This window comes from Xiphophorus couchianus, chromosome 23 (assembly GCF_001444195.1).
Source record: "Xiphophorus couchianus chromosome 23, X_couchianus-1.0, whole genome shotgun sequence".
In the NCBI taxonomy this organism is placed as follows: domain Eukaryota; kingdom Metazoa; phylum Chordata; class Actinopteri; order Cyprinodontiformes; family Poeciliidae; genus Xiphophorus; species Xiphophorus couchianus.
Genome location: NC_040250.1, coordinates 10,070,193 through 10,096,910, shown reverse-complemented (window position 1 = coordinate 10,096,910; position 26,718 = coordinate 10,070,193). Strand labels below are relative to the sequence as shown.

General features: G+C 38.7%; 3 protein-coding genes across 5 annotated transcripts in view; 2 read left to right on the top strand and 1 right to left on the bottom strand.

Annotated features, from left to right (window-relative positions):
- med12 (mediator complex subunit 12) overlaps positions 1–16,663 on the top strand; it is a 31,296-nt gene extending 14,633 nt beyond the window's left edge. The window contains exons 18-43 of one of the 3 annotated variants that reach the window (XM_028008242.1): positions 719–862; positions 966–1,129; positions 2,691–2,822; positions 2,948–3,172; positions 3,248–3,392; positions 3,477–3,597; positions 4,279–4,389; positions 4,474–4,587; positions 5,032–5,168; positions 5,337–5,516; positions 5,749–5,820; positions 5,921–6,084; positions 6,930–7,091; positions 7,181–7,382; positions 7,978–8,087; positions 8,171–8,306; positions 8,590–8,739; positions 9,368–9,727; positions 9,815–9,986; positions 10,082–10,242; positions 12,608–12,685; positions 12,782–12,999; positions 14,107–14,284; positions 14,418–14,657; positions 15,545–15,626; positions 16,300–16,663. In XM_028008242.1, coding sequence (XP_027864043.1) covers positions 719–862; positions 966–1,129; positions 2,691–2,822; positions 2,948–3,172; positions 3,248–3,392; positions 3,477–3,597; positions 4,279–4,389; positions 4,474–4,587; positions 5,032–5,168; positions 5,337–5,516; positions 5,749–5,820; positions 5,921–6,084; positions 6,930–7,091; positions 7,181–7,382; positions 7,978–8,087; positions 8,171–8,306; positions 8,590–8,739; positions 9,368–9,727; positions 9,815–9,986; positions 10,082–10,242; positions 12,608–12,685; positions 12,782–12,999; positions 14,107–14,284; positions 14,418–14,657; positions 15,545–15,626; positions 16,300–16,337 — 3,996 coding nt within the window. In that variant the 3' untranslated portion in view covers positions 16,338–16,663. The remainder of the gene's footprint in view (positions 1–718; positions 863–965; positions 1,130–2,690; positions 2,823–2,947; positions 3,173–3,247; positions 3,393–3,476; positions 3,598–4,278; positions 4,390–4,473; positions 4,588–5,031; positions 5,169–5,336; positions 5,517–5,748; positions 5,821–5,920; positions 6,085–6,929; positions 7,092–7,180; positions 7,383–7,977; positions 8,088–8,170; positions 8,307–8,589; positions 8,740–9,367; positions 9,728–9,814; positions 9,987–10,081; positions 10,243–12,607; positions 12,686–12,781; positions 13,000–14,106; positions 14,285–14,417; positions 14,658–15,544; positions 15,627–16,299) is intronic. The other 2 variants (XM_028008245.1, XM_028008243.1) reach the window with 2 other exon arrangements.
- Positions 16,664–17,972: 1,309 nt separating this feature from the next.
- On the bottom strand, positions 17,973–21,064 carry mars2 (methionyl-tRNA synthetase 2, mitochondrial). The gene is made up of 3 exons (XM_028008247.1): positions 20,580–21,064; positions 19,563–19,897; positions 17,973–19,255 (listed from the first exon to the last, which is right to left on the bottom strand). Exons 1-3 carry the CDS (start codon positions 20,854–20,856, stop codon positions 18,083–18,085), a joined length of 1,785 nt encoding a protein of 594 aa, XP_027864048.1. The 5' UTR covers positions 20,857–21,064; the 3' UTR covers positions 17,973–18,082.
- Positions 21,065–21,694: 630 nt separating this feature from the next.
- LOC114139510 (magnesium transporter NIPA2) lies at positions 21,695–26,679 on the top strand. The gene is made up of 6 exons (XM_028009493.1): positions 21,695–21,832; positions 22,078–22,210; positions 22,943–22,999; positions 23,256–23,346; positions 23,986–24,146; positions 24,898–26,679. The coding sequence occupies exons 2-6, from the start codon at positions 22,078–22,080 to the stop codon at positions 25,497–25,499; spliced, it is 1,044 nt and encodes a 347-aa protein (XP_027865294.1). The 5' UTR covers positions 21,695–21,832; the 3' UTR covers positions 25,500–26,679.
- The last annotated feature ends 39 nt before the right edge of the window (positions 26,680–26,718 follow it).

Here is a 26,718-nt window from a genome sequence, read left to right as displayed (position 1 = left end):
ACTGGTGGCCAAACAGTTTATTTAGGGGTGTCTGAGTTTTCAGTCAGAGGCCTCTTCAGATTTGTTGCTCAAAGTATCACAAACCACGACGACTCTTGGATGATATGAGTTACAGCAAGATTTAATTTCCTTTGAGGATAGATAAAATACTTTAGGATTTTTAATTGAAATGGCAACAAAGCATATTTTAGTTTGTGGTCGAAACCTGACAAAATGTGGCAAAGAAAAAGGGGTATAGATAGTTTTATACATTCAGCTTGTTAAAGAGAACACACTGTGATTAATACAAGCCCATAAATTTTAAAAAGGTTCTGGTTGTTGATGTTAAGGTGGCAGGGATCTCAGAATTACAACATCTCTTGTTGCCAAAAGCTGCTTCTTTGCTGTTTTGGGTCTAAAATTTGGTTAGTAACCTTCTGGGTGCAGCTGAGCTGTGGCTCTTTTTTATATTGAACATATTTTACAATTTCTGGATGCTTAGCTGTTTGTTTTCTTGCAGAATGTGCAAGAAATGGATGCATTTTTTTTTGTTTGTTTGTTTTAAGCTTCACAGCATTTTCCCAGCAGGCAGATTTTCTGGTTCTTTAATCATTCAGCTTCATACTTGACAAATCAATCTCAAGATTTTTTTTTACATTTATTATTAACTTATCAAACTGTTTTATCAAATTATAATTCTGTTGTTAAATTATTTAATTTCTGGCTTTTTTGTGCGTAGGTGTCCAGAAACGTTCTGGAGCAGATCACCAGCTTTGCCTTAGGGATGTCCTATCACCTGCCCCTCGTCCAGCACATTCAGTTCATCTTTGACCTCATGGAGTATTCCCTCAACATCAGTGGCCTCATCGACTTTGCTATTCAGGTAACAACAACAACATTTGTAAAGGCGAATTTGATGAAATCCAGAAAAGTTCCTTTTTGTTTGTTTTGTTTTTGAAACTTTTGTGACTTCTTGGTGTTTGCAGCTTCTGAACGAGTTAAGTCTGGTGGAGGCTGAGCTGCTGCTGAAGTCGTCCAGCCTGGTGGGCAGCTACACCACCAGCCTGTGTCTCTGCATTGTAGCTGTGCTGAGGAGATACCACTCTTGTCTCATCCTCAACCCGGAGCAGACGGCTCAGGTTTTTGATGGGTGCGTCTCAAATTTTCCATTTATTTTTAAGACTGACTTTGATTTTATTTGGCGTTTTTAACGTTGTTTACATTCAAGTAGAAATAATGTGTTTGTACAAGGATATTAGTGAGGATTAGAGCTGCTATTAAACTTTTAAAAGTAGCTAAAAGAATGTTTAGAGTTGCAGCGGGGTACTAATAAATAATTACTCTTTTGCACAAACACATTCTGACAACTTTAATCTTTTTTTTATAATGTTGGCAAGTGTAGATAATTTATTTTTCCTGCATTGCTGAAATAGAAGAGCAGCCTCCTGAAAATAAGCAGAAAATAGTTTTTTCAAGTATTTTCATTAGTTAGCTTCAGAAGTGGTGGATGGTAGAAACTATTATGTTGCACTTAATTTTTATGCGGTTTAGTTCATATTCAACAATTTGACCAGAGAATCCAGATCCCGTCACACATTAATCAAGCAGGTGAACACAGCTTTTTCTCTGCAGATATAAAAACCACTGACAGAACCATAAAATGAAACAACTCCACTTAATTATGAGTGCTTCACCTGTTGGAATCTCCTGGTTCGAATCTGGAGGAGAAATCTGTGCTAAAGTTTAGATGAGACCGAAGAAATCCGACCCGACCTGGACCGAGTCCATAGGCATTGTGTTTGAGCCTGATCCAACCCAACTAATTAATTTTAATTAGAGGCTCGAGCCTGAAGTAAAGCCAAAATATTATTTTAATTAAGATTTTAGTGCTTTCATTTTTCAGAGCACCGTTTGAGTAAGCGGTGCAACTTCTCCCAGATTTCATTTGACATCTTCCAGCTCCATTTTGTCGCTTGTTCTAACACAGGATAAGTCAAGTGCAAATCTTCTGGGATGATTGACTAAAAAGATTCTATCTCCGCTGCTGCTCCAGCGGAGCGAGGTGGAGCCCCATCTGCATTTAGTCGTGTAGCACACTTCACTTGTTACAGTCTAATTAACTCATTATTTTTTTTTCTTTAGCAAGGAACAATGTCTATTCCTTGAAACGGGTTTATCTTTGCAAAAGTAATGGACTTCTTTAGTGCGTTTATATAACATAAAGCTTAAAATGAAAATTATTGCTCAATGGGAATAAGTGAGGTCTTTTATTTTGCTTTCAGCACACTTTAAATGGCTGCTCTCACGTTTTATTGATGCGTATTTTACATTTTCAGTGTTTTTATCAAACTAAAATTCTGTATTCAGCGTAAGTTTGTACCATTAAATCACCCACCCAGTATTTGTTTGAGCCCAAAATTATTTACATTCTGACATTTTTAGTTTGAAAACTATATTAATTCAACCAAGACATTTGTTTCTGATAGGAATGAAGACATGAGAATGGAAAATTAACTTCAGACTTTTGTTGTTGTTAAATCTGGGCAAAATACAGAATTTACCTTTTTTAAAATTTGTTTAAATTCAGTATCTTCAATTCTACTGTAGTTACTTTTCTGAGAATGTACACATGAAGTTTTGGTCAAACAACAGTGTTTCATTTATTTGGATGAAGAAGCTGTGTTGATTCCTTTCTGTAAACCTTTGACTAGGCTGCGGATCGTGGTGAAGTCAGGTGTGAACCCGGCAGACTGTTCCTCTGCGGAGCGCTGCATCCTGGCCTACTTGTACGACCTCTACACCTCCTGCAGTCACCTCAAGAACAAATTTGGAGAGATATTCAGGCAAGTCAGACAATTTCCTGTAGCCTCAGAAAAGTTGTATGTATCTTAGCGGTGGAGCGTCGTTTCAGCAGTTATTTTCTTTTCGAACCGGGTCATTTCTGAACATCCCCTTCATGCTTTTACAGCGAGTTCTGCTCCAAGGTGAAAAACTCCATCTATTGCAACATTGACCCGTCGGACTCCAACATGCTATGGGATCCTGGGTTTATGATGGAGACAATCAGCAACCCTTCAGCCAACAACAACCACTCCATGGTAGGCAAAATCCTCAACGACAGCCCGGCTAACCGCTACAGCTTCGTGTGCAACGTGCTCATGGAGGTTTGTGTGGACCACAGGGACCCGGAGAGGTGAGTGGTGATTATATTCTGCACATCCTTGTTTACTGGGATGTTTTTTTCCATCGGTTGCATTTGTGATTTCAGGGTGAATGATATTGGGATCCTGTGTGCAGAGCTGACAGCTTATTGTCGCTCTCTGAGTGCAGAGTGGCTCGGCATTCTCAAAGCTCTTTGCTGCTCCTCGAACAACGGCAACTGCGGCTTCAATGATTTGCTTTGTAACGTTGACGTAAGTCCTGCTTACCTCTTCATGCCACTATGTATTACCTAATGCATCATCATGTCCTAAATTGTTGCTTTTTTTCCCCCTCAGGTTAGTGATTTGTCCTTCCATGATTCGCTGGCGACCTTCGTGGCTATTCTGATTGCGAGGCAGTGTTTGCTCTTAGAGGACCTGGTCCGCTGTGTGGCCATCCCCTCCCTCCTTAATGCAGGTAAATACACATGCTCACTCACCATGAAAGGGTTTTTTCGCTGATTAGAGGTGTCAAAATAATTCATCAAACTTTTGGTATCGACATAATCAATACCAAAAGAAAAGATCTATTGAAATTTGAAAGGGATACATTTTTGTCAAAATCTGACCCATTCTTATTTGTCCAAATTGTGGCATTTCTTCCATCAACAGTACTGCAATAACAAAGCTGCTGGAAGTACAGCCAGAAAAAAAACATGTGACCCTTTTTAGCTGACAGGCAAACACAACAATGTTGTTCAGAGATACTTCCCCAGTCAGGCAGATGGACAGGAAGCATACCATATGCTGAGCATACCTGTGCTAACGCTGTAAGCTAAGAATAAATGTATTTTGTTGTTGGCTCTGTCTTTCTGTAGTTTATCCTTTTTGTTTCCTCCCACTATAGAGAGAGGGAGCCTCGTTCAGCCATGCTGTTTTGTTGTTACATTGCTACTATGCCTTGTAAATGCCAGACTCTGTCACTTTTTGTAAATATTTTCTTTTCACTGCTTTTACATCAACTCCAATGAATGCAACATGTTTTCTTGGAGGAGAAGGTTTGAAGTTAACAGGATAGACTTTAAGTTAGTTCATTGTGCAGCTGATCTTCCTATACTATAAAGGAAACTCAGTTTTAATGAGTCCATCTCTACCCCAGCGTGCAGCGAGCAAGACTCTGAGCCAGGAGCTCGACTCACATGCAGGATCCTGCTGCACTTGTTCAAGACGCCACAGCGTAACCCTGTCCCCCAAGATGGCGTCAAGTCAGGTACGCAACTCAAACACAAACACATTCTTGTTTTTCAGCTGCAATTATTTATTAATGGATTGGTGTGATTGTTTAACTCTACAGACAAATCTTCTGTTGGTATCCGGTCGTCTTGTGATCGCCACCTTCTTGCTGCTTCGCAGAACAGCATCGTCGTTGGAGCGGTTTTTGCTGTTCTTAAAGCTGTTTTCATGCTGGGTAAGATTCTCTGCAGTACTACAGTTTAGTTCTGTAGCTTGGTTCTGTTCTTCCCTCCTTCTGCACCACTGTCCATCCAGACATACATCTTTGTGTGCATCCATCATTTGCCCGTCCATTCATCCATCTGTCCATCAAATCCCTTTGTTTGTTCTTCCTTCTTTGTCCATCCACTGTACAAACCATCCACCCATCCATTAATCGTCTGTCCACTGTTGAAATGCTATGACCTCACTGCCAGCTTTGTGTTTAAATAAATATATTTGTTTATTTTTATAAAACTTGCTGTAAAGTAGTGAAAACTCTGGAAGTTTGAGTCTGGATGAAAATCCTGAGATTGTGAAATTTCTTTTTTGTACCATCTTATGTTATATTTGAAGTAGATTATTGATCAGTGTTACTGCTTCTGCTGTTTAGATTTACTTGTTTTAAATGTTGCCTCAGGCGATGCAGAGCTGAGAGGTTCAGGTCTGTCGCATCCTGCCGGCCTCGACGACATATCCGACGGACGCAATGTTTCCATAGAAACAGCCAGCTTGGATGTGTACGCAAAGTACGTCCTGAAGACTATCTGCCAGCAGGTGAGAACATAAAACTATGAGCTCCCATTGGTTGAATCTGCATGAGAATGTGCAGGAAAAACTAAACCTTTAATCCTGTGAAACTTGTTAACTTTTCTTGTGTTTCCCAAATTGCTGTTTCATGTTTTTCCTTCTTTCCCGACTGCCTGGCTTGTTGTGTTCTTGCAGGAATGGGTCGGAGAACGCTGCCTGAAGTCTCTCTCTGAGGACAGCAGTGCCCTCCAGGACCCGGTGCTGGTAAACATTCAAGCCCAGCGGCTCCTGCAGCTCATCTGTTACCCTCACCGCCAGCTGGACAGCGACGATGGCGACAACCCTCAGAGGCAGCGAATCAAACGCATCCTTCAGGTACAGAAAAAAAAGAACAAAAAATATATTAATTCTAAATCAAACCCATATGTATTTTCAATATACGTAGTTGTTTTTACTTAAATAAATTTAGTTTGGACCATGTTTAATTGCAAAAGTGAAGTTTTGCTGCCCTCTGATGGCTAATTGTATTAATTCATGCAGTTAAAGTCCATAACTGCCTAAGTTTGAACTATGAAGAAAACTAACAATAACTCTGTCTCTTTTACAGAATATGGACCAATGGACAATGAGACAGTCGTCTCTGGAGCTGCAGCTCATGATCAAGCAGAGCACAAACAATGTAAACCCAACTTCAGAGATTATATCTGTATTTAAAGAAAAAAAGATCTACAGTGGTTTATGATGCAAGATACAACAATATTTTCCTTTTTGTGATGTAGGAGCTTTGCTCTCTCCTGGAGAACATAGCAAAGGCAACAATTGAGGTTTTCCAGAAATCAGCGGAGATGAACTCCAGTAACCCCTCAGGAAATGGAGCTGCAGTCCAAGGAGGCTCTGCAACCAATAGCAACAGCACTACAAGCAAGATGAAACCTATTTTGAGGTGTGTTTGTTGGCTAATCGTTTTATTTTTTTACCTGCTTTTATAAAGTTTTCTAACAAATTTGTTCCAAGGATTGTGACAAAAAAAAGCATTGCTGGTCTTTTAAAGGTTTCAAAATTGATTACATCTTAATTTGAGCTCTAAAAGATCTAACTGTGTCCACATTTTTCATCATAGGCATTATATTTCCTAAATATAGAAGGGAACAACTTCTTCATTTTTTTCTTTTTTATCTGCTGGCAGCAAGCATTTATTTTGTGTGTTGTTGTTCTGAACCAGGAAGTAGATTGACCTCAGAAATTTATTGTGTAACATTCAGCCTTTTAAACAAACCCACTGAGGAAATCTCACACTGGCTTTTTTTTTTTTTTTTTTTTTGCGGCGCTAGTGTACAGTAGGCAGACAGCGGCAAAGGTCGTCGGGACCGGGAGTCGAACCCGCGACGTCCGCGTCGAGGACTAAGGCCTCCAAACGTGGGGCGTGCTAACCCCCTGCGCCACCACAGCACACTCCACACTGGCTTATTTTTGATTATTTTTAATTACTTATCACTTGAACAAGCTTGTTCACGACAGAATCTACTTCAGCAATCAGAAAATCAGCCACGGTCTCTGATCTGACAGAGAACCGACTGACCGGCTCACCGGGTCACAATAGTCATCTCACTGTTGCTAGCTTAATGACTTAATGTCATTATAGTTAGCAACAAACAATCATTAACACCCAAAATTGCAATCGGTGGTCAGGCTTTTTAAATATTGGTGATAGGCCAGAAAACTACGATCATTGGACTCCTAGTTTTAATTCTTACGGTGATTAGTTGACATGTTTGTTATCTCCAACAGCTCATCAGAGAGGTCGGGCGTTTGGCTGGTCGCCCCGTTGATTGCCAAGCTGCCCACTTCAGTTCAGGGTCACGTCCTGAAGGCAGCCGGAGAGGAGCTGGAGAAAGGTCAGCACCTCGGCTCCTCCTCACGCAAAGAGCGAGACCGGCAGAAACAGAAAAGGTAGGTTGCAGATTTAATGTCTTTCAGCTCAGAATGCTTGTGTATATAATATTTACTGATATTTAAGCTCCATGTTTCTCCGCCTGCAGCATGTCTCTGCTGAGCCAGCAGCCCTTCCTGTCTTTGGTCCTGACCTGCTTAAAGGGACAGGACGAGCAGAGGGAAGGCCTCCTCACCTCCCTGTACAACCAGGTCCAGCAGATTGTCACCAACTGGAGGGAAGACCAGTACCAAGACGACTGCAAGGCCAAGCAGATGATGCACGAGGCACTTAAGCTACGGCTGAATCTCGTAAGCATCTTTATTTTAAATCACTTTACAAGAGCAAATGAATATGCCTACTCATGCACATATATACAAATATACCCTCAGACAAAGAAAAAAACACATACGGAGGAGAGAAAGAGGGGAAAAAAAGTAGACTGATCAACATAAAGACCAGTTTCTCTTGCCAAATGACCTTGTGTCAAGTTCTCTTTATAACATGTTCAGTTGTATATTATTTTGGACTAACAAAGTGTAAAAGACAGCCCAGATTACCCAACATTTATCAATAGTGAAATACCTGATCTTCTTAAGGGTAAAGTTACAAAGTCATCTCTTTGATCCATTGTGAAATTGCACATAATGTCTCTTTCTTTCATAAGCATAAGCTTCCAAAAAAGCAAACATTAGGTAGGGATGTTAGATTGTTTGAGATAACAATTTCTTTAGGATAGATATTTAAAATGCACATTTTAGGATTTGAAAGAACCTCTTTACCAATCATCTGACTGATAACAGTTAACAGCCTTCCAAAAAGATAATGTCTGAGATAAAACACTCTTTTTGATTGTTTTGCTCTGAACAGCGTTCATATAAGCTGTGTTTTTCCTGTCTTGATAAGGTCGGTGGCATGTTTGACACAGTGCAGCGGAGCACCCAGCAGACCACTGAGTGGGCGGTTCTGCTGCTCGATATCATCAGCAGCGGCACCGTGGACATGCAGTCCAATAAGTGAGTTCATACGATTTATTTAGCTGCACATTTTTTGCAACTTCTCAGGCTGCCTGGCTCTTACTTTGGTCTCTCTGTCCCAGTGAGCTCTTTACCACCGTGCTGGACATGCTGAGCGTGCTGATAAACGGTACACTGGCTGCTGACATGTCCAGCATCTCTCAGGGCGGCATGGAGGAGAACAAGAGGGCATACATGAACCTGGTTAAGAAGCTCAGGGTAAGACGGACACATCTGTGTCTCTTATGCAACTGGTTTTAAAGATTCTCATATTCTCCCCATATGGAGATAAATTTACCACAGGCCTAAATCAGATTGAGAAAATATTAAAATACTTTAAAAGGTTAAACCTTTTATGGCTTTTTGAAGACAACTAAAACAACAGGGTAAATAATAATAATATTAATAATAATTAGTAGAAACTGGCTAAAAAACTTGACTTAATCCCATCTAAGTGTCTGTTTTAACTTTCTGTGTTTCTGGGGTTTTTTTATTCTTGCAGAAAGAGCTCGGAGACCGGCAGTCAGAGAGTCTGGAGAAGGTTCGCCAACTGCTGCCGCTGCCGAAGCAAACCCGTGATGTCATCACCTGTGAGCCTCAGGGCTCGCTGATCGACACCAAGGGCAATAAGATCGCAGGCTTCGAGAAAGAGGTAACATGGCGTTCAGACCTGGTCTGACCCGAGTGTGGGATTAAAGGTCAGTGTTTTCTGGGTCTGGATAAATATGGAAAAGAAAAGTATCAGAAAAATATTTGTATTTTTCAGACTTTATTCCCTTTCAAATTCTCCTCATGTTGTCCTTCCTTTCTAACTCTTTTTCTCTTTCCCCCCCCTTCTTTAAGCCAATCCTTCCTCTCTTGGGTTATTGTTTCTTTCCTTTTTTTATGTTCTGAGTTTTTTTCTTCCTCTCCCTTCTTTTAGTGATTATTTCCACCTTCTGTCCTGTCTTTGCCCCATCTTCCTTCCTCTCTCTTGTCTTACCTCTCTTCTTTCTGTCATTCCTTTTGTTTGCTCATGTGTTCTTTGCTTCCTTGTGTCTTTGCTGCGATCCCCTTTTTCCCTGTATTCTTTGTCCTTCTTTCATTGTCTTATATTCTTTCTTTCTATCCTCCCTTCTTTGCATCCCATCTCCATCCCTTACAAGTGTACTTATTCTTTCTTGTTTTTCTTTCTTTCTTCCCTTTTATTCTTTCTGTCTTGTGCTTTGTTTAAATCCATGTAACTGAATCTCTTAAAGGCACATTTCTTAATTATTGAAGCTGTTTTCTGATTGGCTCAGGGTCTTCAAGTCTCAACCAAGCAGAAGATTTCTCCATGGGATGTGTTCGAGGGTCTGAAGCACTCTGCGCCGCTCTCCTGGGGCTGGTTCGGAACGGTGCGCGTGGACCGCAAGATCGCCAAGTTTGAAGAGCAGCAGCGCTTCCTGCTCTATCACACCCACCTGAAGCCCAAGCCGCGCAGCTACTACCTGGAGCCACTGCCCCTTCCCCCAGAAGAGGAGGAGCCTCTGACTCCCATCTCCCAGGAGCCGGAGAAGAAGATGATGGAAGTTGTGAAAGCGGATAAGAGCGTAGCTGCTGTCGCCTCGGAGTCCACCAAGAAGAAACCGAAGAAGAAGAAGAATCCAACCAAGGGAGAAGTCAGTGATCTCTGAAGCTTAAATATACTTTTAGATGATTTTGATGCTATGATTTCTAAATATAACTATTTTATTTTCCTTTGGTAGGAGTTTTTGAACCGCACACAGACCAACATGACCTACGTCCACAACGTGCCAACAGAGTCGGTGCAGACCAACCTGTATAATCGGATTCCCTACGGTCAGCAGTCCATGGGCGTTTTCCCCCAGAATCAGCCCCTGCCTCCAGGTCAGCCCACAGAATACTTTCATCCCAATCGTACGTCCCGTTCTGGCTCTCAGCAGCAATCCTCCCCCTCTGAAACCACAACACACTCAACATCCTCTGACATCCCGGCCCTTTGTTTCCTACAGGTGGTCCAGGTTTGGAGCCCCCATACAGGCCAACCCGCAACACACAGATGACCAAGATAACACGACCCAGCTACCCACCCATGGACAAGATCTACCCAATTTCTTACAAGCCTCAACCCAGCATGCCTCAGAACCTGCGGCAGCAGTTAGTAGTCCGACTGGTGAGTTAGTCCTGTCAACCAGATCCATATCATTGACTTAAAGGGTTGTTACGATATTTTGTGGTACTATAGAGAAAAGTGACAATAAGAACTATTTATTGTTTCTTTTTTGGGTAACTGTATGGTTGTGACTGCATGGCACAGCAATAACAGCCCCATAAACACAAATAATGCTCTTGAAAAACATTTCTATTTGTAATTCGCTTCTTTAGGACACCAGTTATATAAAGAAGTCTAGTCATATTTTCAAATTTATTGGTATTTATTGATACGTTTATTGAACAAAGAGTGGAGAAAATGGTAAATCTAACAATCCCGTTAATATGGACAGCCATATTTTTTTTTATCATCAATTGGAATTTATCATGAGAATGAAATGTATTGTAGTAAATGTGATAAATGCCTACCAGCAACTCATTTCAGTCACATATCTATCAAGCAAAACTAGTGAAAAGAAAGAAACTTTTCTTTTTCTTTAAGAAAGTGTTGTGTTTTTACTGTTTGGATAGCTAATAGGGTGTTCTTACTTTATTACAAAGCAAACAAAGCAAACAGTGCAATTTATTAGAAACAATCAACTGTTATTTATATGTATATGTTCTACACAGGGCTAAAAGTTAAAAAATAGTTCATAATGATGTAGTGATAAAAATCTGACAATGTATCTGTAATAATTAATGTTGAAAAGATAATCATTGAGTTTAAATACTTCTGTAAAGTTAGAATTGGTTCATCGGTATTTTATTTTGAAGGAGAGCTCTGAGGTCGCAATGCATTATGGGTAGCAGAAGCATTAGTCAGTTGAGAAAACTTTTTTACAGAGAAAACCTGCCTATCTATGTAAAAACGTCGCCTTCTGTGTCCTACGTCTTTATTTACGCAATCGAAATCAATGGATGTAAGTCTAATCTATGTTTTGTTTGAAATTGTATGTTTTATAAGAGCTTATTTAGAGATCGTTTTGTGAATGCGTTTGTAACAGGGATTAGCCTTATCTAAAGGATCGTTTTCTCAAGTACGCAAGAACGTACTTGAGTAACCTAGAAGAACGGTTGAAAGTCCTTTCTTACCGAGTTCACAAGGACGCAGTACGCTGGTTCTCTAGTTGGAACAGGGCGTTTTTGTTGATATCAAGAAGACGAGGAGACAGTGAAGAGGATAATGGCAGGACATGGAGATGTAGAGAATCTTTGGGAGCTTTTGAGAAGCAGGATGTAAAACCTGGAACTGTAGTCTGCTCACCTGAAGGGCTGCCTGAATAAAAATGCCAATCTTAGGGACGTGTATTTCTTTTTCCTCAGATCATTCTATCTAAAATGGGGAAAAAATTAGTTTACCTCAACTCTCCAGTCTAGTAGAACAATTTCACATTGATTTCTTTGTCAATGGGGCACGATTTGGAAGCTATTGGAGAAAATATTATATTATTTAATGTTAAAAATGATTCAAAATATTGAATTTGTCTTAAAATGTTGATAGAGGATAGTGTGTCTCATGTAAAAGCATGTTTGGTTTTTTTTTGTGTCTGTTGGTCGCAAGGCAAGGCATTTATTTACATGTGTTTGACAGGAGTGTTTGGTTCGGAAATTAGTTTACAGTCCCTAAGTGAACCTCCGAGCGCTTGAGGAGGGAGCAGTAGAGAACGGCTGGCCGAAATTAGCGTTCATAAATCGGATCAACCTTGCGCTAAACACCGCTTGCTCCGCGGAGCTCGAATGTCCAATATCCAACTTGAAACTAACTTCACTGCGGTCGGTGACGCAACATAAAACACCGGAATAAAGTTTGTTTTGGTCTGAGCGCCTGCGCGAGACGTAAACGCGCAGTCGTTTACGTCATACGCAGTGACGTTGGTTTTAAAGTTCTATTGGCCAATAGTAGAGGAGCTGGACATGAGACCTGCTCATTAACATAAAGATGCACTGTAATGACTAATGTGTTGGATATACATAGTTATCACTACTCTTGTGTATACACTGGAAAATCCCTTTCTAACAGGGTCGTGGATCATGTTTGATCAACAAAAATAAATGTTTAATAAAATGGGAAAAATCCCAAGTGCTCTGTCTAGAAACTAGAAAACCAGAAATAGTTTTACAAAGTAGTAATTTTATTTTAAGTATTACTACTGAATCCTGTTATAACAAGCAAGCCAAAGATATTTCACACCTGCTTTACTCTTGAATCAGTTATTAACAAGACTTAAACCACAGGAACAGTGTGGTAGAATTTTTTTTTAAATCCTGTTTGAATCATTTTTATTCCTTGATGCTGTAACCAGCTCCGGCCTATTTTTGGGTTTTGTCAAACTCGATACATATTTTTGTACTTTTCATGTTTTAATTCATCTCATCATTTCTCTTAGCAAAACCAAAATGCAATGGGGCCGCAGATGAGGCAGATGACACCGAACCAACCATATCCTCAAATGCAACCATCACAGGTGCGTCTGATTGGGGCTTTTCTTTTTTAGTTTCCATTTGTTGGAATTATTTGCACATGCAGAGTCACAATTTGCTCTATATTTGTATGTTGTCAGGGCTATACCACATATGCATCGCACATGGGCATGCAGCAGCATCCTTCTCAAGGCGGCGGTATAGCTCCCTCCTCCTACGTAGCCCAGAACTTCCCAGGCGCTCATCCAGGAGCCAACCCAGGTGTGGTGGAGCCACTGAGACAGATGCAGCAGAGGCCCAGCGGTTATGTTCACCAGCAGGCGCCGGGGTATCCACACAATATGCAGAACACGCCCAGGTTGGTATCACACCGCTTTATTAGAGTATCAGCAGGACCAGAATATCCAAATGACAAATAACAAAAAAAAATATTATATTGTTTCAGGCATTAAACAATTTTTTGACAATGATGACTATCAAAAAAATCTCAATACACATCGATCTACTTCTCTAATAACTGCTAATATCAAACATTAACTCTGTTGCACCATTGTTAGCTTTATCAAACCAGGTATCAATACTTATTATTAGTAATTTATTTTTGATAAAATTAACAGAGTTTAAGTTACTTTTAAGTTAAAAAAAGACAGGACACCACTCATTGATCAGGAATCATTAGTGAAACATTAGTTCAACAGTAGTCAGTAAACAATCTATTATGATAAACACAAATAAACTTCTCTCCGATGTATGAAAATGTATTAACAAAAATGGATCAAAATGTTCAGCCAATAAACCATGTACTGGAACTATCTGGTCTATTTGGTAACTATCTGGTCCAAAGATGATGAATAATAATAAAGTGAGATGGTCAGTCTCAGAGTCAGTCTTATTTATAAAGTTTGTGAGGATGGCTTCCAGGCTTATGGCTGCAGTTCAATCAATCTGCTGTTGGAAAATGTGGCCCAACAACATTCTACAGTGGTTCTGAAGCAGAAAGAATTAAAATATCATTGCTAAAGAAGTTGGCTGCTCAAAAAAAGGTATTTTCTAGCATTTAAAAGTAAAGTTGAGTGGAAGGAAAGATATTTGGTTTAAAAAAAGGTGCATAAGCATCAGGGATAACTATGAGGTGATTGTTGGTATTAGAGTTTGAGTCATAAGCCAATGTCTCTTTAGGATGCTTTAGGAGCTGCCAAACACAGCGGTATCCATGTTGTGTGTCTTGTGCCAAGCCCCTGTTGAATCAAACATATCGGAAGCGTTTCATCTGGGAAAAAGACAGGAATATTTCTCAGTAGTCCACTTTTTTTTTTATATGAAAGTAAAATGTAAGGTTTTTATAGCACCATATTTCATGATTTAATCTGCAAGTAAAGCTGATTATTCTTTGTTTTTGGCCAGTTTTCCAGTAAAAACATTTATCTTCATCACTACCTGTCGTCTTTCTTCTTGTGATCATCAGGTTTCCCCACCAGCCCATCCAACAGGGTTCTGTCATGCACGGCTTGGGTCCTGTGGGAGCGCAGGGGATGTATGGCCTTCGGTCCAATCAGATGCTGACAGAGCAACAACAAGCAGCACAACAGCAGCAAGCAGTGCAGCAGCAACAGCATTCATTCCTCAGACAGCAAGCACTCAGAGTATGTCACCGACCTGGCTTTTATACAAGCAGTACCCTCATTCACATTTAACCTGCAGGTTTAAATGTGTACTTATGGAGTGAAAACAGTCCTTCTGACTCATGCGTCCTACTCTGGTCTGTTTTGTTTCAAGCAACAGGCTCAAGCTCAGCAACAACAGCAGCAGCAACAACAACAGCAGCAGCAGCAGCAGCAGCAGCAGCAACAACAACAACAGCAGCAGCAGCAGCAGCAGCAGGTTCAGCCTCAGCAGGTTCCTCCACAGCAGCAGGTGCCTCAGCAGCAACAGCAGCAGGTGTCGGCTGTTCCCCCTCCTGGCCAGACGCAAAACCAGGGCCTGGGCATGCAGCCGCTGCCCCCCCAGCAGCCCATGGTAAGATCAGAGAGAGGGTAAAACAGTCTGGGTTTCTACCTAGTCTTTAAAAAGCTGGAGAAGTTTGGACATTTTATGGTTTTTCATGTTTAATTTCCTGTATTTCATTTACTAAATTTGAATTTCTATAAATAAATTACCTAAACAGCATGCGTTGACTTTAAAAATGATTAAATATAAAATAAATTGGTCCATAAAGCATTCTCTGGATAATATGGAGCCCACGCTTACTGACTCCGCCAAATAAGCAATCCTAAAACTGAAAGTGTTTTTTCATTTGCTTAACTTTCTCTTTGGCTTTTTCTTTATGGGATGGCAGCAGGATTAAGGATCCAAACCAACACATAAATCATGATCACCATAAATACGCCTGTCTATAGAAAAGCTACAAAAACACTCAGCTTTACTGTTAATAAAAACGTGGATTTATGTATCTATGTATTGTATCTTATGTATTTCATGATTTGATGATTTTTCAGACCATAAAATCTTTTAAAAAATTGATTATTTTTTTAAATGTTGATGCATTTTTTGTCTTTTTTTCCTATTGGGTGTTTTCATTTAGTGTGAAATAAAACTTTTATTTGATTTTATTAAAAGTAGTTCCTGTTCATGTGAGACACTTTTTTTATTTGAATCTGGTGCATCCTAAAAGCAACAATTTTAGGTTTAGTCCTTAAGCTATGATAAATAATTGAAACCGTAAATATAGACTATTGTTCTTGAATTATTTAAAATAAGTTTGATTACACAATGAGAGTTTTGGAGTCATTTTACATTTTTCCAGTGTTTTGTGTGTAATTATCCACTGTGTTCCAGCTGTGCATGCAGTATGAAATGTACAAAACAAACAGCCTGAAGGATAAACTTGTGCACATCTGTTGCAGTTTCCTCGACCGGGGATGCAGCAGACCCAACAGCAGCAGCAGACTGCAGCACTGGTCCGGCAGCTGCAGCAACAACTCTCAAGTAAGTCGAAACCTTTGTCTGACACCTTGATTGGTTTTTTATTCCTGTTTATGAAAGAGTATCAGGGGCTGTAGGAGAAAAACAGCTATATTTTTTCTTTCTTTCACAGAATAAAGTTATAAGTCAAAATTCAGTTTTGTGGTTAAAGTTTACATTTTGAGAATAAAATATACTCCAAAGCATGTTTTTATCCCAAAAGTACAAGAATTCATTAAATCGTATTTTAAAACAGTCTTTTTGACTTCATTGTTGATACTTTTTTCCACTTTTTCATTCCTTTTTAACTATTTGGAGTCATAGTTCAAGTATTTGAACTTTTAAGATGCTAATCGGATGCACCCAGTTGGAAAAACAATACCTTGTTTCTATGGTTACGTGTCTTAAGAGTCCAAAAGTTAAAGAAAGTAGGAGCAAAAATTCTTCCAGCTGCACAGCATTCAAAACCAGAGGGAATAATTGGGCAAATATGCCGCGCCTCAACCAGAATAATGATCTGAAGTCTAGAGAAAGAGCAAAACAGAACTTGTATCACAATTACAAGTCAATATTTTTTAGCATCATTTCAGCAACTGTAAAAAAAATAAAATATGTAAAAAAAACTCATAGTGACCTTAATCCTCCTCCATAGTTCTTAAACTTCAAACATTTAGCTAATGTTTTTCTCTCTTTTCAGATACACAGCCAGGACAAGGCACCAGTTCCTACTATTAATCATGCTCGTCTATAGTCTCGTCAAGAATAAATTCTTGTTTTTTGAACAAAGATCTGTTCTGTAAGTTAGTTAATTGAAAGAATCAGGAAGTGAAGACTGGGAAGGACCATTAAATGATCATGATGAGCCAAAACCCCGGCTGCAAGATTTCAGTTGTAAAATTATGACTTTTCAGAAGAGGGAACCTGATATAACATGTTTAATGACTAAAGAGTCTATGTAAAAAATAAAATACAATTAAAATAATGCTTTTTTTTATTTTATTTCAATTTGTACAATTTTCATTTCCAGTTTTGTGTATTTCTCATTAAAAAAAATCATGTCAGTTTTTATGTCTTGTACTTGTGTTGGCTGTCAAAGACCATCTTTTTTTATTTGAGGGGTTAATCCTAGAGGATGCACAATGACAAAGATTATTATTATTATATTGGGAGATCTTCATGCCATTTTAAAATCTTATAAAAATCCTGAAATACATAAACAGAATTTAGGCATTGTATCTACAGAAATACAAATATAGTTAAAAAGCTTATTTATTCCAGTAATTCAATTAAGCTTGTAAACATTTACTACACACACAAGATACATTTAAGCGCTTACTATTAATTTAGATGATTATCATTGAAAACCCCAAAATTGTTTCTCAAAATGTTAATTTTATGACCTACGCGCTAATATAAGACTTGGAGTCCAGAGGACAGTCTTTGGAGAAAAATAACTGTCCCCCAGATAGAATGTAAGCAGCATTCTTTAGAGTGCTGTTTCCAAAATGGCTTCCACTAATGGGAAGTTTAGTAGGAAAAAGTGGGATAGAAAAAAAACAACCTTCCGATTGTAAAGCAAATGCTTATGCTGTACAATACATGGACATTACCCAGTAGGCTATTTCTGTTTTTGAAATATTGTATTCAGATTTTCATTTGCTGTACAGTATCAAAATTAGTAGATACTAGAAAAAAAAATAAGCAGAATGTTTTTGGTGAAAATTGCAGAAAACCCAAATTAGGGTTTGAATTAAGGTTTGCATTATGGTTGTGTTTAGGATTAGAAGGGTTAGATTGAGAACCCTCAGAGGTAGTCGGCCAATACTTTTTTTGTGAAGACGAAGCATAACGCAACCAAACTTGAAGAGGGATTTTATAAAATCTGTAAAATATAATGCTCCAATAAACAAGTGTAGCTGACGTCTGACTGCATTTTAAAGTTTGAATGGTGTTTCTAGATGAAAGTGTGTGTAACGTATTAAGCTGTGAAAAAGTAATGTTTTTAGTAGGATGTTCCATTAATTTCATTGGGGCCCAAGATGATTACAAAACGCTGAATATTTTATAAACGGCAGAAGATATCAGTAATAAAAGACATAGCTGTAATGTCCTGAATGAGCAGAATATTTTCAAAGTTGAATGGTTGAAATAGGACAAAATATAAGTGGTGTAAAATGTATGGAAAATAGTGGAGGAACTCAAGATGTGAATGAACTCAGCATTCACACTAATATGCTCTTGATGTACATTTCACTCTGTATTTTATCTACTTTTTTGCTGTCACTAATTTTGACATTCATCTTTTACTATACCTTTTATATTGCCTAATAAATAGTTTAACATGTAAAGCAGAAAAAGGTTCCCACAATGTTGTAGTTTAAGTCAGGATATTTTATTGTAACAGCTTGAATATATATTTTTGTGTTCCAAGGCTATTTGATATCAGCTAAAATGAAAATACTGCATGAAACCAGTCACCACTACTGTGCAGGTTTTTTACTTTTCATTGTTTTTTGTTTATCTCCACTCTGAGTTTCCAGTCTGCTAAAAAGCAACCCACAGTTTGACCCCAATGGCCTCCCTTCAAATGAACAGTCCGTTCCGAAATATCTCCCCAAAAAGTCCAGATCTTTCCAGCTTCTCTCTTGTGATTGCACACCAAGTCTAGTAAGCAGCCTGTCGGAAATTTCCGGCACCACCGGCTGGAGGAGAGTCCCATAAACCCTCAAGCATTCGAGAGTCAAGTGGATGATTGTGTCTAACCAGCGGACATCTTTGCTGTCCCTCCTGTCCAGTTTCCAAGGTGTGTGACGCTGAATAAAACCGTTAGTCTGTCTCACGCATGCGCTAATGGCTTCCAGAGCTTTATACACATGCATGCTCTCGTAGTGCTTCTCTACCACAGTGGATAGACTTCTTACAGTTTCTACCATGTGATAATCTTCCTCCACCGCTCTGCCACGCCGGTCTCTGGGGAAGGAATGACTGCAGAAAGCAGGGTAGACCTGAGCTGGGTTGAGAGCTGGAGCTGTGCAGCGGTTCAGCAGACCACCTAAAGAGTCTGCGAGCTCCGCATTGAGAAGTTTTAGCACTTTGTCGTGAGTGTAGTCGCAGTCTGTGTCTGGGACTCCCTGACGCAACAGGAAGTACCTCATGCCGTCATTTGTAAACATCTGAGAGTGCTCAAAAGGATCCACAACGTTACCCAAACTTTTCGACATCTTCCTCCCTCCTACAGTCCAGTGCGAGTGAACATGGATGACCTGCGGCAGAGGCAGCCCCGCTCCTAGAAGGAAAGCAGGCCAGTAGATGGCGTGGAACTTCAGGATGTCCTTTCCTATAACGTGGTGGGCAACGTGCCACCACCGCTCGTGTTTCTCTGGGTAACCGACAACTGTGAGGTAGTTAACCAGAGCGTCCAGCCATACGTAGATGGTTTGTTCAGGATCTCCTGGGACCGGTATGCCCCACTGAAGACGGCTCCTCTGGCGGGACACGGAGAGGTCGGGAAGGTCTTCCTGCAGCCACTGCAGAACGGCCTGATGGAAGCGCTCCGGCTGGACGGCACCGGGATTTTTCACAAGCCAGTCAAGGAGGAGAGATCGAAAAGAGGATAGACGAAACATATAGTTCTCCTCTTTCATCCACTCCACCTGTAAAGCAGTAACATAATTTATGAAACCTCAGTAATGGAGTACTAGTATAGAAGACTGATTGCCAAAATTGGCAAAGAATAAATGAGGAAATAAATTAATTTAAAAAATTGGTAAAATGAGGAAATTAGTAAATAAAAAACCTAGTAAATAAATACATAAAGTTGAATAAAAGTACAAATAGATAATTCCAACATATTCCCAAATTTATTTCCAATTTAATTTCCTTACATACAATTTTATTTTCACATTTATTTATTTGTCAATTTTGGCAGCATGAGCCCTCCACATTCACATTTCCATTCACCTTATGTCCACTCTCGAGTGACACTTTGACCTCCTTCCCCGATGGGTCCAGAGCATCGCCGACCTGCGATGGCATGAGGAAGCTTTCATCTTGTGTGGAGTACCAGCCCTCATAGCTTCCTTTATAAATGAGCCCTTTGTGCCAGAGCACTGACCAGAAATGCTCCACGGCCCGACGGTGTCTCTGCTCTGTGGTTCTGATGTAGTCGGTGAAGGACACGCTGCAGCTGCTGAAGAGAGTTTCGAAACGCTGAGACACTTCAGTACAGAAAGTCAGAGGATCTTTCCCTGCAGCGTCAGCCGCTTGCTGGATTTTCAGGCCGTGCTCATCTGTTCCTGTGATTTAAAAATATACATTGGTTTTATTATATTAATCATTAAATCTACTGTGTAACAAAATATGGAGAGCTAATACTGACTATGAATAAATAAAACCGCAAATACAGGGAACCAGATTGAAAATAAAATGCGTAAATAAATAACATTTGCAAATATGTTAATTAAAAAAAAACTTTTCCTCATATTTACTTTTACTTATTTTAAATTTCCTCACATATATCTTCAGAACTGTTCTCATTTATTTTCTATTTAATTCCCTCATTTATTTGGTTTTATTCCCTCTTTATTATCAATTTCCTCTAATTTATCCAATATTTTATTTTTATTTCCTTATTTTAAATTTAATTTTCAATTTTGGCAGGGTCAGTCCTCTATATAAAACATGTCACCATACCCTTTGTCTTATGTGTCAAATAGGCCTTTTAACTTTTTCATAAAAACTATGACAATCAGTCGGGAGACTAATGATAACACTTTGGATGTGCTCTATGAAAAGCTGCAGATGTAATTACAGTAAAAAGTGGTTTTACGAAAAGTTTTTATATAGCATTTTTCAGATTTTTATAGATAAGTCTGAAACTCGTGTTCTTTTCAATACCCAACTATGCACCACTTTGTGCTGGTTTACCACATTCAATCTCAGTCAAATACTTGGACTTTTTGAGGATGCAGGATTTACCTGTGGCAAATCTTGACTCAAAACCCTGCAGGAGTTTCCACCTGTGTAGGCAGTCAGCAATCACGGCTGAGTAAAGGTGGCCGAGATGAGGAGCAGCGTTCACATAGAAGATCGGGGTTGTTATGTAGAAACACTTTTCTTTGCACAACTGACTGCTGCTCCTGCTGCATTTCAAAGCTGAGCTCCACAGTCTCTGGTCTGCTGATAAAACTCCTCTTTGCTGGAATCTATAAAAAGTCTTCCAGCCTCTGGTGACTGTAAGAAAGGAAAACTTCATCGTTGCATCTCAGACGACTCCAACAAGACTAGGAAACTCAAACCATGGAGTGAAGAGCTGAAAGCGGCTAAGTAGCCCACATGACAGATGTGACAATATTCGTGATGAAATGCTTCAGTTAAAGAAGTTTTAGTCATTTAAAAAAATCCCTTTGCATGAGTGTACTGTGCATGTGGTTAGCCTGCTGCTCAAGGTTAGCGCCTCTTCCGGTATCTGTCTTCTTCTTCTTTTCTATTATGGCGGATCACAAGCAACTTTAAGGTGCATACCGCCACCTACTGTACACGAGTGTGTAGCAACATTACTTGACATTTTCCGGTATCTGTCAACGAAAACCTGCCATCCAATCAGAACGCTGGAAGGACTTCACCACCAATCAGATTACGGGATTCCTATTGACATTTTTTTCAATAACTTTATTGGCAAAACATAGAAAATATTTTGTAAAATAAATTTAGAAAATATCTCTGTTGTTTAGTATAAAGTTATACTATTTTATTTTTATACTTTTAAAAATGTTGTTAAACCTTTGTGTGTTAATTAGAAGTTAAGCTTGAAGTTTAGAAAATCCTAGTAAATTTTTGTTATAATATTCACATCAGCCAATATTATTTTTGTTTTTTATTTTCAAATAACGTATTTATTTGAAAATAAATAAAAATAAATGTAATTAATATTCCAAATTATCATATGTAAATAAATGATTACATTAAACTGTAAATATATAAATGTATTTGAGAATATTTATTTATTTATTTATTTATTCAGTGCCAATTTTATTTATTGCGTGTGCTGCTTGCTTCGCCAGCTTGGAAATGATGCGTACCTGTGTACGCATCATTTCCAAGCTTGTCTACTTGTCTTTTCGTTTCCAAAGCGAACACCAGGAAGTAGCGCAGTGACACCCAGCCTTTTTCGGCCAATCGGGTGCTCCACTTCCTGTTGTCACCTAAATGAGAGCAAGTCGACAATCGAGGTAAAACATTTTAATAACAGTTTCACTTTTCGCTTGGAAAATGCTGTTTTCAGCGTAATGTGGTCAGAAACAGTTTTTTTGTTTCATCGCACAGCGACTTTAATTTGTTATAAAAGTTGGCTATACTAGTCGGGGGGTGTCATTTAATCATGTGATATCCACACATGATATCTGCTGCTTGACTTTCATACTCGTTTTTTTTTATTTTTATCCGATTGTAACTCACGTTTTTCGGGGTTTTACAGATGGAAGTGAACCGCTTGGACTTCTACATCGGTCTCTCTCTGGCTGTGAGCTCCAGTGTTTTTATCGGGTCAAGTTTCATCTTGAAAAAGAAAGGCCTGCTGCGATTGGCCAGCAAGGGCTCAACGCGAGCAGGTAGTGACAGTCCATGATAAAGGTCGAAGTGCTTAAAATAATTAAACAAAACCTACTGAGATACAAGTTACCTCGGAAGAGGATTATGACCACTAGTTAAAAGAAGACTTCTGACTTTAATTCTCATGTAGGAGGAGAACAAACCATCTAGAGGAACATGTCTGATTTAAATGATTTTTTTGATGTGGCCCATTAAAGTCTAAGAGTTCTAAGAAAAACAATTCAGAATTTCTGACAAAAAGTCTGATATCTGAGAGAAAGAGATTTTTTTTTTGAGAGCTTTTGTCCAACTGTTATAGTTTCTTTTTTAATGCCCATTGGGTGTTAATAATATAATAATGCTAACATACCAATTGTATTTGTTCATTCCTATACATGTATGCTTAAAGTCAGTAACCTACACAGTTTAAACAATTACAAGTATTGTACTTACTAAAGATTTCATTAACAAAAGTTTCCAACAAAATACAAGATTTCATATTTTATTTAGTAGACAACATTAATTAAGGGTACCATATATTAGTTTAAGATTTTAAGCTGTTGTTTTGATATATTTTTTACATTTTTCAAGCCACATTAGCATGTGTGAGAATATCCACCCACTGTGGATTAGGTGTGTTCTAGTTCACCACTGCTTCTCACCTCATGATAAAAATTGCCACTAGGACTTTTTATTATTGAAATGAAGAATGTTTCAACCAGTACCATGACACTGCTGCTTTAATCTTACAGGTCAGGGGGGCTACGCTTACCTGAAAGAATGGCTGTGGTGGGCTGGGCTCATTTCAAGTAAGAGTATGATTTACTGTGGTCCAGCTATGTTTCTCCACTTTGTGTGTGTGTGTGTGTGTGTGTGTTGTATTGTCGATCAGCCACGAACAGAAACAATGTCATGATTGTGAAATGTTGTGGTTTTGTTTTGTTTGTTTTTTTCTTACTGGTATTCATATTCCCCTAAGTAGCACATTTACACATGTGGGTAGAAGGAATTAGAATTTCTCAGAATTTAAGCTGACAATCTAATGGTGTATCTGATGTGCTGTAGTGGGAGTAGGAGAGGGCGCCAACTTCGCTGCATATGCGTTTGCACCTGCCACACTGGTAACCCCGCTCGGAGCGCTCAGCGTACTTGTCAGGTATCCATCTCTCAAAATTACTCACAGTTAGGTTATGTTTTTGGTTGGTTTTATTTAGAATTATCAAGGTAAAAGGGGCTTTAAAAGATTCCTGCCACACTTTTCAGATTTATATTTGTAGAGCAGTTTGCAAACCATAAATCATGCCCTTGCATTTTATAGTTATCTGGAACTTCATGTTATTTGTGTGTCAGTTCAAATGGTCTAACTATTTCTGATCTGAACCGATCCTGCCAAAATTGGCAATATCTATAAATTCGTAAATAAATAAATAAGGAAACCAAACTGGGAAAAAAATGCAGAAATGAATAATTACAATTATTTCCAAATATGTTCATTTATTTTAATAAAATGTATGATTTCATTAAATCATACATTTATCCTTATAAATATAAATATTTATTTTCTAATTTTTTTATTTACAGTTTTAGTTTTCCACTTATTTATTGACAGTTTTGACAGGATCAGTCCTCCATACATATGTAAAAGGAATATGAGTAGATAATTAAAAATGTACCTCCTGACCTTTACCTGAAACTGAGAAAAACTAATAGAATATTTGTTCATTGTATTTTGGATTTTTGGATGCTTTGAAATATTTGTGCAAAAGTTTCACAAACAATACCATAACTTTCCCAGTGCTGTGCTCTCGTCGTACTTTCTAAATGAGAGGCTGAATATTCACGGGAAGATTGGATGCCTGCTTTCCATCTTGGGTTCCACAGTCATGGTGATCCATGCGCCTCAAGAAGAGGAAGTTGCCTCGCTCAGTGCCATGGCTGAGAAACTGAAGGACCCAGGTAGTCTCATGTCTTTATCTGTGACTGTGGAATTTTTTAACAACTTGTAGACTTTTTTGCAAATTTGCCTGAAATTCCCATACAGCTAAGGTGTTGTACATTTACCACAAATACCTGTTGATGCTTATATTACACAAAGCTTGTGATTTGCACTTTGATGCCATCTAGGGGCCAGTTACTACCAGTTGGGCCTAAATGTGCTACTTTCCATATTCAATAGCTAAATGTCACGATAACAAATTTTGCTGGATGATAAATCCAGAAGTTATTGCGATAAATGATATTATTGTTTTGATACCATTTTCAAGTAATATAATAGAAATGGCATAGTAATGCAAGTACATCCTCTCGAAGATCATTAAGCTTCAATTTTATAACGAACATTTAACTTTGTAACTGGAAGACATTTTAAATACCCAAAATAAACAAACAAAACAACAAATAAAATGGACACTGAAATCTCTGTAAGCAAAATTGTCCTTCAAAAAAGGGACCAAAGCACCAGACTGAAGACTTTTATCATGCAGTCAGGTAGAAAACCCTCCCGCAAGAAATACAATCATGCAAATAGAAATGATCAAGCCTGTTTTAATGTGTCATGTGATTGATTCAATACTTATTGCGACAGGCTTACCTAAGAATTTAGCTAAGAAAGTACCTAATTTTGGATCTGCTTGACAGCAGATATTAGCCATGAGTGGATCTTTATCTCAGGGTTTTTCTAATGTTCCTTCTGAAATGTTCCCACCAGGTTTCATCGTTTTTGCCGTGTGTGTTGTTGGAAGCAGCCTGGTCCTGATCTTTGCCGTGGCTCCTCGCTTCGGACAAAAGAATGTCCTGGTCTACATCCTGATCTGCTCTGTGATCGGCTCCCTCTCCGTCTCTTGTGTCAAGGGTCTTGGCATTGGTATCAAAGAGCTGTTTTCAGGGACGGCGGTGCTGAAGGACCCCCTGTTCTGGGCGTTGCTCGTCTGCCTGGCGATCTGCGTCAGCATTCAGATCAGCTACCTGAACAAAGCGCTCGACATCTACAACACCTCCATTGTCACGCCGATTTACTACGTCTTCTTCACCACGTCCGTCATGGCTTGCTCAGCCATCTTATTCAAGGAGTGGTTAAAAATGACTTTTGATGGTATAGTGGGGACAATCAGCGGCTTCCTCACCATCATTTTAGGGATTTTTCTCCTTCATGCCTTTAAGGACATTACGTTTAGCGTGGACTCCCTCCCTTTATACCTGAGGAAAAGCCCTTACTGGTTCGTTGGAGGCCAACAGCCTTACATGGCTCTTCCTGATGATGACTTGCAAGCAGATAATGACAGAAAGTTGTCAGCCAGAGGTGGTGACTAGAAAGGAGCCTCATGAATAAAAAAAAGCACCAGTATACTCATCCTTGCCTCTCAAACTTTTACAATTTTTTTCAAGCAAAGCATAATACACTGGATGAGGACATTTGCTGTTTTACTGTAGCATTTATATCTCTGTAATGGATCTCATTTGTAGCCTTCAACTCATTTACTTTGGTTCAAAACAAAATGGGACAAAACATTTTTAACATAATTTATTTTTGTTCACTGCTGTCTTTGATATTTCTGTTTTTTACGTTAAGTGTTTGTGTTTTGCTAATGAAAGCTTCAACATACAGAAGGCAAAACATTGAACACATCACAAATTTTCATAGTAAACATATTTCTGAAGATGCTATTGACATGTAATTTTCACCTTATGTTGGTAGCAACCCAAGTAATCCATACATAGAAACCAAAACAAATAAGTTATTGCGATGTGTTCAATACTTGTTTTATTCACTACATAGTTTAGTGATTTTTACTGTAATTAGAAAACTAAGACATAGTGGAGCAAATGTTTGCTCTTAGGAATATTAGTGAGCTACAGTATTACCTCAGCATTATGTTCAAAATCTAAACCAAAGAATGTAATATCATGTGCGAAGCTGTATATTTAATTTTAATGTAAAGTCTCATTAAAACAAAGAGCTTACAGTGGATGTAAGAAGTCTGCATATATCTGTTAAAATGCCAGGTTTTGTGATGTAAAAAAAGAAATTATTTCACAACTCTCCCTCACATTTTATTAATTATGTGAAGCAATGACATCAAGAAGAAAACTGGTCAGGAGCAACATTTAACAGGTTGCAGGAATTTCTGGTAATCACCACTGTTTCCCATATGATTGGGTGGAAGACAAAACCCTTTCTCAAAGACAAATATCTGCAAACAAAAAGATCTCACACACTTTTACAAAATACTAATTGTTACAAAAAATTCCCAAAAAAAGCATGTGAGAAAATATGTTATAGTATGATGAAACTAAAGTTGGTCCAACAAATTGGTTTGCTGCACATAATTAAAACCCACAGTGAAGCATGGTGGTGGCAGCATCATTATTTGGGAGTGAAACTACCAGAAAATAAGTAGAAAGAGTTTCAAATATCAATCGGCGTTGAAACAAAACCTTCAGGCTTCAGTTAGAAAGTGGAAGATGGAAGAGGAACTTAATATTTTAGCATTAAAAAAAATCACCTACAGACAAATCAACAAAAACGTGG